Source organism: Varanus komodoensis, unplaced genomic scaffold (assembly GCF_004798865.1).
Source record: "Varanus komodoensis strain SLA01 unplaced genomic scaffold, ASM479886v1 scaffold7_3, whole genome shotgun sequence".
NCBI lineage: Eukaryota > Metazoa > Chordata > Lepidosauria > Squamata > Varanidae > Varanus > Varanus komodoensis.
The window spans coordinates 8,466,908-8,482,366 of record NW_025336480.1 but is presented as its reverse complement, the minus strand read 5'-3'; the positions used below and the strand labels follow the sequence as shown (position 1 = coordinate 8,482,366).

The 15,459-nt window shown below is 47.2% G+C and overlaps 1 protein-coding gene across 1 annotated transcript; it reads left to right on the top strand.

Annotated features, from left to right (window-relative positions):
* The first annotated feature begins 4,012 nt into the window (after positions 1–4,012).
* Positions 4,013–8,306, top strand: SOWAHA (sosondowah ankyrin repeat domain family member A). The gene has a single exon (XM_044454581.1). It carries the CDS (start codon positions 4,013–4,015, stop codon positions 5,489–5,491), a length of 1,479 nt encoding a protein of 492 aa, XP_044310516.1. The 3' UTR covers positions 5,492–8,306.
* Positions 8,307–15,459: the final 7,153 nt, after the last annotated feature.

Sequence of the window (15,459 nt, the reverse complement as noted above, 5' to 3'; positions counted from 1 at the left end):
AGGGCTGGAGAGGTCGCTGCAGGGAGCTTTGGGAAGCCCTGCCAGGCATGCTTGGTGAGATGGACTAACGGTCCAGATTCGGGTAAGACAGTTTTACATCCCTGACAGGCGTGCTGAGGCTGTGCCCTCAGTGCTGCTAAATGGCAGGAATGTGCAGTGATGACAACGATGACGATGATGTTGAAATGACCCCAGAGCAGATGCACTGTACCTTTCCTTCTCAGGCAGGTCACTGAAACCAAGAAATTACGAAGCATCCATAATACAAACAGGGGCCTGGCTTTTGCCACTCATGCCCAGCTAGGTGCCTGCATTTGGATTGTCCCCGTGTGTCCTGAAGGCAGTCCAGGAACACCCAGCTGGCACAGAATGCAGCGGCTGGCTTGCTATCTGGGAGTAGCCAATCTGAGCAAATGTCCTCACCTTCCGAAACATCTCAATGGCTGTTGGCCTGTTTCTGACCTCATTTCAAGGTGCTGAACTTGACAGATCTCAGCATTCTGGGCCTTACATGCTTCCAGAAGAAACCCTTTGCACCTGTGGCTCTCCTGGGAAGCCATGCTCCATGCGCTCCAGGGCCGGCTGCAACCTGCTTCACCCCTCTCACCATGTCCGTAATGGTAGGCCTGATATAGCGAATGATGCAAATGTTCTGAGGCTTTATCATGGATGACAGGGGAGTAGAGGGGATCCATGTCCTCCCACCTTTCCCAATTCAACTTCACTGCCTCAGCCTCTGACACACTTTCATCCCCAGTTGGGGCAAACGAGTGCCTGCTCGTGATGGCCGTCCAATTGCACTACAACCCATCATCGTGCAGGCAGGTGGGAATTAGCCAAGCTCCCATGTAATGCTCTGGATGGACTTTGCTCCTTGAGCCCTGGACCTCTGGAAAAAGCTTCCTTGCTGCAAATAGCCCTTAGGCTCCTGTGGAACATAACCCTGCTTGCCACCTGCCTGGACTCTGGCAACACCTTTGAAGGATAGGCTGGGCGGTCACAAGAAAAAGACTTCTTTCTGTTACGGCGTGCATTTCCAAGGAAGCTTGTTAGGCCCTGTCTCTGGGTTCCTTCTGCGAGAACAAAGATTTCTCCCTTTCAAAGGCCATTTAATACAGTCCAATAATGAAATTTTAAAATGGTGCAGTTGTATAATCTGTTGTGATGGGGCCCTTTTCCCTTCTCTCTCTCACTGTGCATGGGTGTTTTATAGCTATGCGTGTTGTTTAATTAGCTTGTAAACCACCCCTGAGCCTATGTTTTAGAGAAGGGAAAATAATTGTGCCCATAATTGGGAAGGAGGTGGGTGATATGTGTTATTATAAAACCCATATTCATGTAATAACTTTATTACATCAACCATAAAGGTTGGTAATATGCATTGTGAGATTTCTCTTATGGCCAACCATGCTTCCTTTCATTTCTTATGCATTATTCTGCGTGCTCATTTACGACCTCCTTCGGCCCTCGGGGTTATGCTGCAATCAACTGGAGCGAGAATTGCCATCATGAATATGCAGCTGAAGTTGCCTGGAAGTCTGCCTGAGCAATAGTTCAATATTCATGTACTAAAGATGGACAGACTATACCAGCAGCACACAATTATATCAGGCTAAAACCCTGTCCCATCTTTTATATGATACAATTCTGGGTCCCCTTTTATCCAGCTTTGGCCCTCTAGAACGGGGGTCCTCAAACTTTTTCAACAGGGGGCCAGTTGACAGGTGCCAGCAGTGCGCATGGGCCGCCAAGGTGGTGCCGGTGATGTGCGTGGGCCGGTGAGGGGGTGGGGCGCACGCACATGCACGCACACGCGAGGCAAGGCAGGGCGCGGGGCGAGGCGGCAGCTTGCTCGAGAGGAGGTCGTTTTCTCCAAGCAAGTCCCAAAGGACCACTTCGCGAGCACGCTGCATGCCCGCACAGCGAGTGCAAAACCTCTGGGGCGGGCCGGTTAAATGGGCATGGCAGGCCGGATCCGGCCCACGGGCCTTAATTTGAGGACCCATGCGCCAGAAGGTGTCCAATCAAAGTTCCCAAGATCTATATTTCAAGTATCTAGCTAGCTGGACCTCCAACGCGAGCTTGTGCTTGACTTCCAGCTTAAGAAAAGTTGAGGCCGGGGTTTCTCTTGCCTCTGTCGATTTTTGGCTCCAGCTGAATTACAGTCCCGAGGGTTTGACATCTTTGATCCTCTGAGATAATGTTCAGTCTTCCGGGGTTTTCCCCGAGGCCGCCCTGGCAGTGGGTTTGCACCAGGCACAGGTGGCCGTGAGGCAGAGGCTGCTAGATCCTGAACAGCAAGAGGGTGTTACAAGCAGCGCTCCAAACGTTCTGGCAGCAGAGAACACAAGCTACGCTGCAGCACCAGCTGCCTACCTCTCACTAGGAGAGCTGCCAAGGCATGCATAGGAGGGCTCCCTTTTCGGCCAGACGGAGCGCGCTCCCCTCAGCTGTGGTTGACGGCTGCCACAGGAGGCTCCCCATGACAGAGGGTTTGTTTGCCCCTGTGGGTCTGGAGGGGTGGGAGCAGTACAGCACCTCGGGCTGCGTTGCTCGCTCTACCGGGAAGCACATGGCGGGCTCATCCTCTCTTGGGGGAGAAACTTACCGATCCCTTGGATGTGGGGGTGCTCAAGAGTTTCTTATGGGAATTAACCCCCAGATCACAGCCCAGAGGGTGAGCTTTTTGGCAGCTGCTTATACATTCGACCGGGTGTTGCCTGCAATGAGTATAAATTTTAATGCCCGACCTTCCTCCCTCCCTCCCTCCCTCCCTCCCTCCCTCTCTCTCTCTCTCTCTCTCTCTCTCTCTCTCTCTCTTTAATATGACGTGCATTATCATCTGTTCAGAGTTTGAATTTTAAACTTGAATGCGCAGTGCTCGGGATTTTTTTCTCTGACTGTGCTGCTCTTTGACTGTTTTAAGAACCTGGCAGGCTGGCCTCCCTTGCCCTCCCTTGCGCTACCACGGGCGACGTTGGTGCTAAAGATGGGCTTCCTGACTGGAGCACTCATTCCATGTCTTTGCTCGTTCCCCAGCAATGCAACATGACAATGACGGTTGCAACAACGCTACGTGAAGAGAAGAGCGTTCGGGAGATACTTTGAGAAGTATCTCCAACGACAAGCGCAAAAGTCTGCCCTCGTGCATAATAAAGGGTAGGAAGAGCTTTGTAAGCCGCCCCGAGCTTTCTGCGATGGGGGCGGCATAAAAATGCTATAAATAAATAAATAAATATTTCAGCCTAAGCATCAGACGTAAAAATTCACAGAAAACTCGTTCCAAAACTGGTTGGGGCTGAATATAAAGTCGGAGGCACCAAAGATAAAAGAAACGGGCCCACATTTACCCTTAGGAGAGACTTGTCAATCTTTCAGAATGGGGGAGGGGTGCACAAAACCCGGGATGGCCCCAAAGAGTTCGCAGCTGGGGGGAGGAGCAGGCATGTCTCGGTAGGATGCCCCGCAGGTGCGGCTCGGGGCTCCAGGCCTGCGGCCCCCTGCCCTGCAGCGCGCCGCGTGGGGGCCACGCAGCCGAAGGCGCTCGGCGCGGCGATGCGCTCGGCCAGCCCGGCGTGGGCTGCCTTGCGCTGCGGCGGGGAATCAGGGCAGCCGCCGCCGCCGCAGGGCACGCGCGCGGGCTCGCTCCTCCCGGCGGGGCGACTCCGGCCGCGATCCTACCCGCAGGGGCAGCGAAGGCCGTGCCGCGTTCTGGGCGGAGCCTCCTGCGACAGGGGGGCGGGCGGGAGAGCCTGCGGCGGGGCCGGCCCCCCCACGCCCGGGAGCCGCGCCGGCCGGGGCTCCCCCAGGCTGCGCGACTACAAGTCCCAGACGCCCCGGCTGCGTGGGTGGCCTCTGCTTCACTCCACCCAGCGCGCTCTCCGCAGCTTGGAGCGCCAGGCGGCCCCCGCCTCCCTCCGCAGCCGGGCGCCGGCAGCACGGCAGCAGGTGGCTGCGCCCGCCCGGGGAGCGCTGCAGCGGCGCCCGCGCCCGCCGCCGGCCGAAGGCGGGCATGGCCGTGGCCGCCCCCGCGCTGAGCCGGGCCGGCGTGGCGCGCTTCCTGCGGGAGCGCGGCGGCGCGGTGCGCGTCTCGCTGCTGGTGAGCCACTTCGCGCCGCTGCTGGAGGCGCCCGCGGGGGAGCGCGGGGAGCCCGCCGAGCTCCGCGAGCGCTTCGAGGGCTTCGTGAACGACGTGGCCGTCGTGCGGCGCATGGACGGCGCCGAGTTCCTGGTGCTGAAGCCGGCGGCGCACGCGGCCGGAGCGCGTCCCTGCGATGCCGAGGGCGAGGAAGAGGAGGGCGAGGGAGAGGAGGGCGAGGGCGCGGCCCCCCCGGCGCCCGCTCCGCATGCCGTCGTGGGGGCGCCTGCCCGGGACTGCCCCGAGGAGAGCCAGGCTGCCCTGCCCGTGGCCAAGTTGAAGGACTTCTTCCAAGGCGGCGACCCGGAGCCCCCCAAAGCCCCCGGCGGCAGCGCCCTGGGGAGCGCCCGGGCCGCCCCGCAGAAGCCCTGCATGCTGCCGGTGCGCTACGTGGTGCCCGCCAGTGCCCGCGGCCGCGGGGCTGAGGAGCCGCGCCCGGAGCCGGAGCCGGAGCCGCCTGCAGGCGCAGCCTGGCGGCAGGTGGGCCAGGTGGGCCCCCGCGCCGCCACTCGGTCTGCCTCCCCGCAGCGCAAGCAGGAGCCGGCCGAGAGCGGGCCCAGCTCGCCTCCCCTCCGGAGGGCGCCGAAGCCTCAGAAAGTGGGCGAGGAGGCAGACGGGCCCCCCCCCACGGTCCCGCTGGAGGCGGCCGAGCACGAGTGGCTGGTCTCGGCCACCGCTGGCCAGTGGTCCCCGCGCCTCCACGGCCTGCTGCTGCACGACAGGAGCCTGGCCAGCAAAAGGGACTTCATGACTGGGTTCACCGTTCTGCACTGGGCAGCGAAAACGGGCAACTGTGACATGCTGCAGAAAGTCATCGAGGTGGCCCGGGCAGACGGCGCCCACTTTGACGTGAACGCCCAGTCCTTCGGGGGCTATACGCCGCTCCACATCGCCGCCCTCCACGGGCAGGAAGACGTCATTGTCCAGCTGGTGAAGGACTACAATGCCAAGGTGAGCTTGAGAGACTACAGTGGGAAGAAACCATTTCAGTATTTAAGAGAAGGGTCTTCCTTTGCTGTCAGGCATCTCCTGCGTGACCCGAATCTTCACACGGTCTCTGGACAGAACACCTTCAGCAAGAAGAATGCGAAGGTGGCTGCTTCTATTCTGAGCTCCACCAGCACCGTCCTGGGGCTTCTCTCTGATGACACCGCCTTCTATGAACTGACCAAGGGCTTGAAAAAGACCGCTTCCCTGAACAGGCTTCTTCATGCAGCCACAGCCTCAAGGCGAAGGCTGAAGTCCAAAGGAAGCTTCTCATCCTATTCTTCCTTGGTTGAGGCAGTAGAAGAAGAGCAGGAAGAAACCACAGTAAAGCGGAGGCCTGTTTCAGAGTTGTTTTTTGGTCACTAGTCTCTGCTTTACTGAAGTCAATTTATATGAATATTGAGGCAGACATCCGCTGGTCATTTTGTCACAGTAGTACTTTCCTTTTGTGTGCTTGTATGTTTCTCTTTAACAGATCTAATCTAAGGAGCAAAAAATGGATTTGCTCACAGAGTGTATGTAAACATTGGTTGCAGCATTCTAGTGACCTTTACCTCACACACACAGTCGTTTCACTGAGAACAAAGGAGGCTTCCAGGTAGAGGAATTCTATAAAATCTGTCCTTCCTTAACAGGTTTTTTCTTTGCAGAAAAGAGAAGGAATGGGAGAATATGGAAGGGGTACAGACGGAAGTCCCCATCATCTGGGGTCACTATAAAATTCCTTGACAGGGCAACCACCCAATAAAAACTTAATCTGGAAGCATCCAAACATTGACTGAGAAAAGTTAGGCTTGCTAAATTGATGTGAAACTTCATCAGGGTTTTGGAAGGTTTGTTTGCTTTTGTGAGTAAAATTTAATGTAGGATCTTTCAAAACTGTAGTTTTATATTCATTTAATTGAATGAATTATAAGTCCCATTAAAACCAGTGAGACCATTTCTGATGGCTGCCACTGCATTGGAAGCAGTGCATGTTGAAACAAAAGCACTATGTTTCGTTTGTTGTCTGCATGAGTCTCCAGAACAAAGTGCTTGACTTAAAATATCTTTCAAAATGCTTTTTGGAAATGAAAAGGCTTGTTGGAGATTCAGAACTTCCAGCCAGCTCTGCCAGAGCAGATTAACGTGTTGGGTAAAAGGAGGGTTCTCTTTCCTAATGACGTGCCATTTTCAATATTGGAAATGTACAACCATTTTTGTAACAGTTTGCACTGGGTGCACTTTTTATGACAGTTCCCTTAATTTTCAGAGGATCTGGCAGTCCTGTGGTTAAAAGGCAAGAAAAATTAGGGAACTGTCATAAATTACTACTTTGATTTTTAAAGAGGGTGCTGGAAATTAAAAACATGTCTTTTTACAGTGCCATCTAGGAAGTACTTTTCTACGTACTTGACTATGTGCAGAACACAAAATACCTACTGAAATTATGCTTAGAAAATGAACCAGCTCTAGCCAACTTTAAAAAAGAAAATCCCTAACATCTCTACCTCAATCTTTCATTTATATAGCCAGTTATTTCTTGTTTTTTTCCAAGAATATCTATATAATGCTTGTTGGAAACTTGTGAAATATGGTGCAATTCTGAATGCCTAACAGTTTGACAAAATATAATACGACTCTCTGCTCTCTCTGAAAGTGATGTTTTTAAAGTGTAGCAACAGGAGGGAAAACTATTTAGAGTATTTTTATACAAGGAATAGCCTAATGAAAGCATAGCAATTTAGGCACTTATTTTTCTACAGTTCATGGTATAAACACTGAAACATGTTGACATATTTACAGTAAGGAACTTTTAAGCCAGGTTTGGACATGTTAGCTGTTCCATCAGCCAACCTTGAGTGCCTAAGAGTATGTGCGTCTCAGTAATATAAAAAAGCAAGCGCCGGTACACCTTCTGCATGTCTACTCAGAAGTAAGGCCTGCTGAGGACTTACTTGCAGGTCAGAGTGTTTTAAGCTTTTAAATGCATCCCATACAGTTTTTATGGCTTCATGGGCACTTTTGAAAATACATTGTGGATTATTTTAAGCTTGATGGAGCATCTTGTTTTGATCATGCTTTGATTGAACTAAAGGTCCTTCATATTTGGGTAATTATTGTACCATTTTACAAAATGATGGATAGTTGTTTAGTATAAATTGATTTTAATACAATTGATTATTCAGTGTTTGGGGACCTTATATATTTACTTGGAAGTACTTCTCATTGAGTTGAACGGGACTTACTCCTATTAAAATTGTATCAGACTGAAGACTGAGAGTGTTTTCACATAAAACACATTGTTGTACTTTGCTGTGCATGCCATGTGCAAATGCTGCTAATTGAGTATAGGGCATCATAAACTTTTACATGTATGCTGGATAATGAATCAAAATCTATTTTAAACATGAATATGCTCACTTGAAATATTGTCATAAATGTGAGTGGAAAGCAACCTTTATGTAATGCTAATACCTGTTAAATTTAATGGTTTTCCAGTGCATTCAAGATTTATCAGCAAGCAGACATTCATAAAGTGAAGCTTCTCCTGTTGCCATTACTATTTCATATGGGGAAGGCTTTCCTCACTGAAGGTCTGGCTGCCATTGTAGCTTCTTATTTAGATGCACAGAGGAAGTCATACACTTCTGCAAGGTGGTTAACCCCACAGTCAAGTCTTACTCAGCAAAGGGGAAGTAGAGAAGCAGAAACTGAAATGTACTGTAAGGTAGCTCTGCTGATAATAGTGGGATTATGCTTAAGGACAAAGAATACTTAAATGGTTTTCAGTATATGTCACTTTGCATTACATCACAAGCTGCATGGCACAATACACGCCAAAGCGTATTCCTGTTTCTAAACCCTGAAGTTAAGCACATGAATGTCGAGACAGATTTACTTAAGAGTTACTTAAAGTGGTTTGAGTTGAGAACTGAACTTCGATTTCCTTTAAACCATTCTTTATGGAATGTTGTTTCCTTGTACTGCCTTAAGAAGCCATTGTTCTTCTGATACTTTTTAAAGTCCTTGTTTCTGCTACAACAAGATGAAGAAATAAATAAGCATATGTGACTGAAACTACTAACTACAATCCTTTGTTAAAATTCATTAGATGTTTTAAATTTTAATAGTGACTGCTTTGAAACTCTTCAAGGTCAGTGGCTCTTGAAATGTTTTGACATCAGACTTGCATTAATAAACTCAGAACTTACTATTTCTGACTACGTGTGTGCATTCAGATCTAATGGTCTTTGCTAAAGCATTCTACAAGCTGCATACTAAATATGCTCCACAAATAGGGAAAAGATTGTCACCTGTAACCACTATGCCACTAGAAAGTATAAAATGAGCAGAAATAGATACACTAAGGATTTTTATATTGCTGTATCTCTAGGCTAAATTTTTACTAGTCCCATACCTGTTGAAATCATGGGAGCCTGCCCAAAACAAAAATGCTGGTTATTTAGGGTGCTTCCTGACAGAAGGAGTACCAATTAACACACTTCTTTCAGCTTTTCCATCTTTGGTTCCTTAACAGATTATTCAGGGTTAGAAGCAGCTATGGGAAAACATGGGGAAATTACAAGTGGAGGACAATTATGTGACTGGAACAGGGTGATGACAAAATGAAAGCCTCATCTTGAAGGACCTGTCGTCTTCCTCCTCTTGAATGACGCCCTCTGCAAGTACCTGCAGTACGACCACAGATTTCTTACCTGTAAGACTTGCAAGTTTAAACCAAAATCTAAGGGAACACTAAAACATTTTCTCTCTTTGGCCACTCGTTTGTGTCTCCACTTTAGTAAGTCCAATTCAAATGCTACATTAACCATTTCTTAGTGAGCAATGCCATTAATCGATGCTAGTTATCCAAGCCTTGGTTAATTAACAGATTGAATGATCAGTAATTAATTTCATTCCCATGAGACTAGACATAATTGTTCTGCACAAATTATATATAACTATGATGACAGGAAACTAAAACAATCCTTTATTCCAAGCTTCTGCTTTATATGCTCTGATTTACTTTAGACTATATTGGATGCACATTCATAATTACCCATCAAGTTGCTTCATTCTGAGCTAAGAAAATGCTACCAAATTTATATGGTACATATTTTCTATACCTGCAGGCAAGCAAAACTATGTATAAACCACATCTGAGTCATATGAAATGAAACCATCCATAGTCAGTCTAATTTTGATTGAAGGCATTTGCCCTTAAACATGTCTGCATGTTAAATAAGTCAGTGGGTAATTCTGTCAAGTCAACATCTAACATAGCTTCTATTTTTCAGAAATTTATGGGATTAATCTGTTGATTCTTCTATTGACACAATCCTCATCAAAGCAACTAGTAGTTCTTTTCAATGAAAAGGATCTAGAAATTAAGCTTATGACTGATTCTTGAAATGTGTGAGAACATGTATGCCATCACACACAGTCATTGTTTCTTTATCCTGTTATTAGCATAGTATACCACCTTCAAAACTGAAGACTTATATAACATTTAAAATTAATTAAATGGATTGGAGAAGATGGATCTTTATTTAAAATCTAAAATGCATCCAAACCACTTAGGACAAATTAGCTATAAGCAGTCAAGAAACCCAGAATTAAGCGTACTTTTCTTTCTTATTTTGAAATATAATCAGTACATATACATTAGACCTTTAAATCTGAGCCTATGCCCTTTAGGGATGACACTTTTTTCTGGCAGAGGCTCTATGCTTTTAAAAATAAGCAGGACTGACAAAATGCACTGCTGTGAAAATCATATTAGTGTTTATGGAACATCTGCCTGCTTTGGACCTGATTAGAAGTATTATAGACACCCCTAAAAAGAGACAGCAATGCTACTCCCCATGGCTTGATTCTGGAATTACATAGCAATCCTCAATGTTTCAGCCAGTGTGTGTGTGTGTGACTGTATTATTAGCTCAACATCAACTGTGGTGGTTCTTCACAGTTGTTCGCCCCTCCCAAATGCTTGCTTACTGGCAGGGCAAGGCACCACTTATCAACAAACCACAAATTTTATTTTACCTAGCAAGGTATCCACACCCAGCTGCACTGGGCTAAAGTCCACCTAGGAAGGCACCTATGCAAATACATTCTCAAATAGGAAGCTGTTTTATCACATGAGAGTTGTAAAAATTCTAAATACAAGTTGTGATACAGGCTTTAAGGTCCTGCTGTTGGATGTGTAATACCCTTTAGCAACTTCTCTCCAATGGAACCCCAAAGAATTTGTGGGAAGGATTCATTTTGCAGATGGTAGAGCAGTCTCAGTGTGGGAGAGAACATCCTTTTTCGTTTTACCCTTTGTTTTGTTTCTCTTAAGCTTTGCTGCCCCCCATCACCCTATTGTTCTCAGCAGGAGTGAAATAAGCTACATTAGCTCCAACAACTTTCCTTTGTTTTCTGGGTTCTTCAGGGAAATGTAATGACTTTGGATCTGTGGATCTACAGTCTCTCCCAACACATCTCTTCTCTTTTGTCCTCTCTGCAGTTCTGACTTTGGAGAAGAACCCGTGGCAGAACTTTCCACAGTTGCAGGAAGAAGGCTTGCCAGGTTGGTTCTCTCCATCTAACAGCAGATCTCTCAGTCCTCAGATAGGAAAATACAGAAATACCCAATATGGTCCCAAGAGACCCTAGGCTTGCATTCTTATACTTCCAAAGGTTTGCTGCGCAGAAGATACTACATATGGAGAAAAGAACTCCTCTTAATTTAGCTTTAATCAAAGCTAAAACTTACTGCCATCTGCTTAGAAATCCAGTGCTCTTGATCACATGATCTCTTTCAGTCTGTAGTTTTCATAAATGTGTGTCTTGGCTTTCTGAGGAGCCAAGAATTTATCTAGCTGTTCTGTGATCAAAACCCCTGCCAGTTTAAGATGATGGTCAAAGCAAGAACTTGATACCTTAACTGATTTACCTTATGATCAATATTGATTATGCATAATGTTGGAAATTGTGCTTGCTCACAACTTACCCTCTATGCACCCCCACTTTTCCTTGGTTTTTCAGGCCCAAACTGAGATGGGTAGGCCTGGAGCATCTGAACCTTCCTGTACTGCTAGAGCAGTCCTCCTGTAAGTTGGCCCATAACTGCTTGATGCTTGGAGGTTTGAGCTTCCAAGTTCCTGGCTTGTGGATCTTGAGCCCACATGTGATAGCCTTAACTTTGAACTTTAAAATGGCAGGATTTTTGTTAAATTTCCAGGCTTTAAAAAAAAGGAAATGTATTATTAACATTTTTTTTAAAAAACACACACAACAAAACACAAACAAGTCATCAAATGGGTAGATTGTACCCAGCGGGTACACGACTGGTAAGTCCCTGTATGTTTGGAATCACTTACTTCTGAATAAGCCTGTGCTGCAAGACTCCAGCATAATTTTTGCTTTCCTGTTCCTCTTTATCATATCAGTGAGACTGATTTTCTCAGACCTGAAAATTATCATCTGTTATCAGTTCCCTGCTAGCCCTTCCCCACCAGCAGAATGCCAAACAGTGGAGTTCAAAGCACTGGCGTACTGACAGCATTCACAGTGAAACTGAGAAAGCCTTGCCTAGCTGCTTGAATTGGCTTTCATGGGCAGTAAAACCTAGATAACTTTTAAACTGTTGCTGAGTATTCTGTCAAATGAGTGAAAGGCACATCACTTCAAAAAGTTTGAACAAGGCACAGCCATAGTTATCCACATGATTTGAAAGAAGCAGATTGCCCGCTGAGCCATGTGCCAATTTTCAGCATTTTTGAACTGGTGATGTCTGCGGTGACTTGAAATTGGTTCGAAAATTTGCACAACTGTAGACCTCATCAGGAAGAGTGTGGTTGCCAAGTCGCAAATTATTAAGTCGACTGGTGCCATTTCCAAAGGTAGTAGATTTTTGAGGCATGTAATGGCAGAATGTTAGAATTCACCTTAACAAAATATTTCTTACTGTTCGTCTGTCTGTTGCTCCACCTTGAAAGATATTGGAGCATTGTTCAACAATAAGCATAAAGGTACTTCAAAAATGCCAGATTTGGACAGGTTTTTTAGACAAATTATCTGCTAAGATTCCTAGAAAATCAATTGTGCAAGCTGAACATGGAGCATTTCAAATGAGCAAACCCCCTGCATTATCCATTTTTCATGCACTTCCACAGAAAATTTCACAGTGGAGCAAGGACGTTTGTAGCACACTTTGTGACCAGCTACTGTGTAAGGCTCTGGATCTGCTTCCATGCAGACGAGCGTGCTCCACTTTACAAGGTGGGTTGCACAACTTTTGAAACTGATGGCAGCTTGCCATGTCTCTTTCAGTGCTTTCTGCCATGGCTCTGCAGGTTCTTGGTGACTGGGTCCCTTTCTGCAGTCCCTTGAAGGTGGATAATCATTTCTATATGATCCTAGAAGTCGAATATATCAACAGTGAAAAAATAACGTTCCAACATTTCTTATGTGGAAAAAAACACTTTTAATTCATCATGGGACAGACGTCATTTTGCTTGCCTCCTGCTCTCTGTGTGTCGAGTTTCTTGCCCTGCATTCCCTTGGGGTGCTTTGTGATTTGCTTGGCATGTGAATCAAAGCAAAAGTGGGCACAGAGACAGTAATTGATGTTTCCAATGATTAGTGCTAATGAAGAAGCCTCTAAATGAGGATATTCACAGGATGCCCTTGGTATGTGCCATTTGCTTACTGCAAACGTACAACATAATGATTATCTGCAGTAAACGGATCAACTGAGAACAATCTGCCCCTCTTTACCAGGGACAGACCCATTTTCCAGTCCTGCCAAACCACTTGGCGTATCTCTAGCTTTCCGGGATGCTACTTGAAAATGCCTTCACTGTTGGCACATTGCTAAAGTTACTGTTCTTCAAGCCTCCAGCAGGATGATGACCGGAAGATGCCCAAGTGCCTCTTGTGAGATTCAAGATCAGCAGGGAAGCCTTTGCTTGTGGTACTTTTGAGTAAAAAGAAATAGGCTCAGTTGCACTCTGTGCAATTAACATAATAAACTGAAGCTCAATCCAGACAAGACGGAGGTCCTGTTGGTTGGCGGACTGGGCTTCAGAGAGGGTGAATTGAACCTAGTCCTGAATGGGGTTGCACTCCCCCTTAGGGACAAGGTCCGCAGCCTGGGAGTGCTCCTCGACCCAGAGCTTTCATTGGAAGCTCAGGTGACAGCAGTGGCGAGGAGCGCTTTCCTTCAGCTTTGGCCGATCCATCAGCTGCGCCCCTACCTGGAGTACGACTGCTTGGCGACAGTGACACACGCGCTGGTGACTTCCCGCCTTGACTTCTGCAATGCGCTCTACATGGGGCTGCCCTTGAAGACGGTCCAGATAGTTCAGTTGGTTCAAAATAGAGCTGCCAGGCTGCTGACGGGGACTGGGCGTTATGTTCACATGACTCCAGTCCTCCATCAGCTTCACTGGCTTCCCATTGAAGTCTGGGCCCAATTCAAGGTGTTGGTAATGACCTATAAAGCCCTAAACGGCTTGGGTCCTGGCTACCTGAAGGAGCGCTTACATCCATATATGCCCGTCTGCCCCTTGAGATCTGCGGGAGAGGCCCTTCTCCGGGAACCCTCCGTGAAAGAAATTAGGAGGGTAGGTACTCGGAGGAGGGCTTTCTCTGCGGTGGCGCCCAATCTATGGAATGCGCTCCCCAGAGAGGTCCGCCTGGCGCCGTCGTTGTTTTTCGGCGCCAGGCGAAGACGTTTTTATTTAAGCATCATTTTAATTGTTAATATTATTTGCTTATTTTATCTGGCCAGGGTGACTTACTTTATATTGTTATTTGTTGTATTTTAATTTTATGTTGTGAGCCGCCCCGAGGCTTCGGCGAATGGGGCGGCAGAGAAATGTTTTAATAAATAATAAATAAATAATATATAGTTTGACTCCAAAAGTCCATGTCAAGGGAACACAGAGTTAAAACACAAATCAAAGATTTGTATGGATTTGAGAGCATAATTAGCATGCATTATTGTCTGGAAAATCAAATGTATCATCAAGTACCTCTAAAATGCTTGTTCAATATTTTTCCCCCTTGCAGAAAGGTGTTTCCAGCTCTTATGGACACGGGGCGCTCTTGCGAGCCCTGCCTTTCTTCAGAATATTCTCTTGTAGCTCCTCAGCCTACCGTGCCCCCACGTGCTTTGCTTTCCTTCCCATAATGCGCAGTGCTTTTGGTTCTTCTCAGTTGTTACTATTTCTACGCCCACCTACCTCTGCTGTTTCACTTAGTTAGATCAAAAGTATGAAGTCTTACATAACAATAAAAAGCCCTCTTTTCTGAAGACTGATTTCCAGCTCCGAGTTACCCTGGAGCTCTGCAAGAAAAGGCACATGTGACTGCTCCCAGGTTATTCACAGATCCTGTGGGATGGAAGTCGAGAAGGAGCACACTGATTCTTTATATGGATTTAATAATGTGTGTAAGAACGAAGCCAGCTGGTTAAGCTGTTTGAGCAAAAGGGGAGGTTTGGCTGCCCAGCAACTTAGCAAACCAGTAATTTTCCGGGTCTCAAACAGAATCTGGAATGCGAGATCTAAAGGACTCGGTTGCTTCATCTAATACCTATTTGGCCAAAAGAAAATCACTGTCTTGGCTGAATGGTAATCGTTCTAATGATGGGTCGTGGGTGGAAGGTAAGCATGCTGTACTGTCAGCAGGAGGTAGGATTGGTTGATTCCATCAGGTGTGTGGTATTGTAAAATCAGGCAGATTCAGGGGCCCCAGCGGCAGCCTTTACGCACTGCTTTCCCGTTTAGGGTACTTGACGTGAACCAGCATCCCCTCTGCCTGCTCACACGTGCAAGCACAGGCAGGCGTGTTGTCTCTCTAACAGGTGGATAAGGCAGGGTGAATCTATGGCCCTTCAGATCTTGCACTCCAAGTCCCCATCATCCCCAGGCAGTATGGCTCATAGTCGAGAAGATGGGAACTGTAGTCCAACAACAGCTGGAGCACGCCAGGTTCCCCCACCCCCAGAATGGTTTGAGGTCCTGCCAGACACATCAAGGTGGACCATGGTGGGAAGAGGGACGAGACAGAATTTTTGGCTGAGCTGGGTTCTTGTGCTCAATTTATAAACTCCCCCAGGTCTGAAACAAGCATATTAAATAAAACTAATCTGGGAAATCTGGTCAGAAGAGACATATCTTTAACTTCCTCTTAAAGGTAGCACTCTAGGATATTTGACCTCTCTCCCAGCCGGCCATTCCATAGCTGGAGGCACAACCACTGAGAAAGTCTTCTGGGGAGTAGACATTACACTTACAGAAGCAAGCTTCAGATAATCATCTGAAGATGACCTTCGCAGACAAGGTGGAATAATGAGC

What these genes read in the sequence shown, in the direction of transcription:
- SOWAHA (XM_044454581.1), top strand. Translation starts at nt 4,013, where the DNA reads ATGGCCGTGGCCGCCCCCGCGCTGAGCCGGGCCGGCGTGGCGCGCTTC.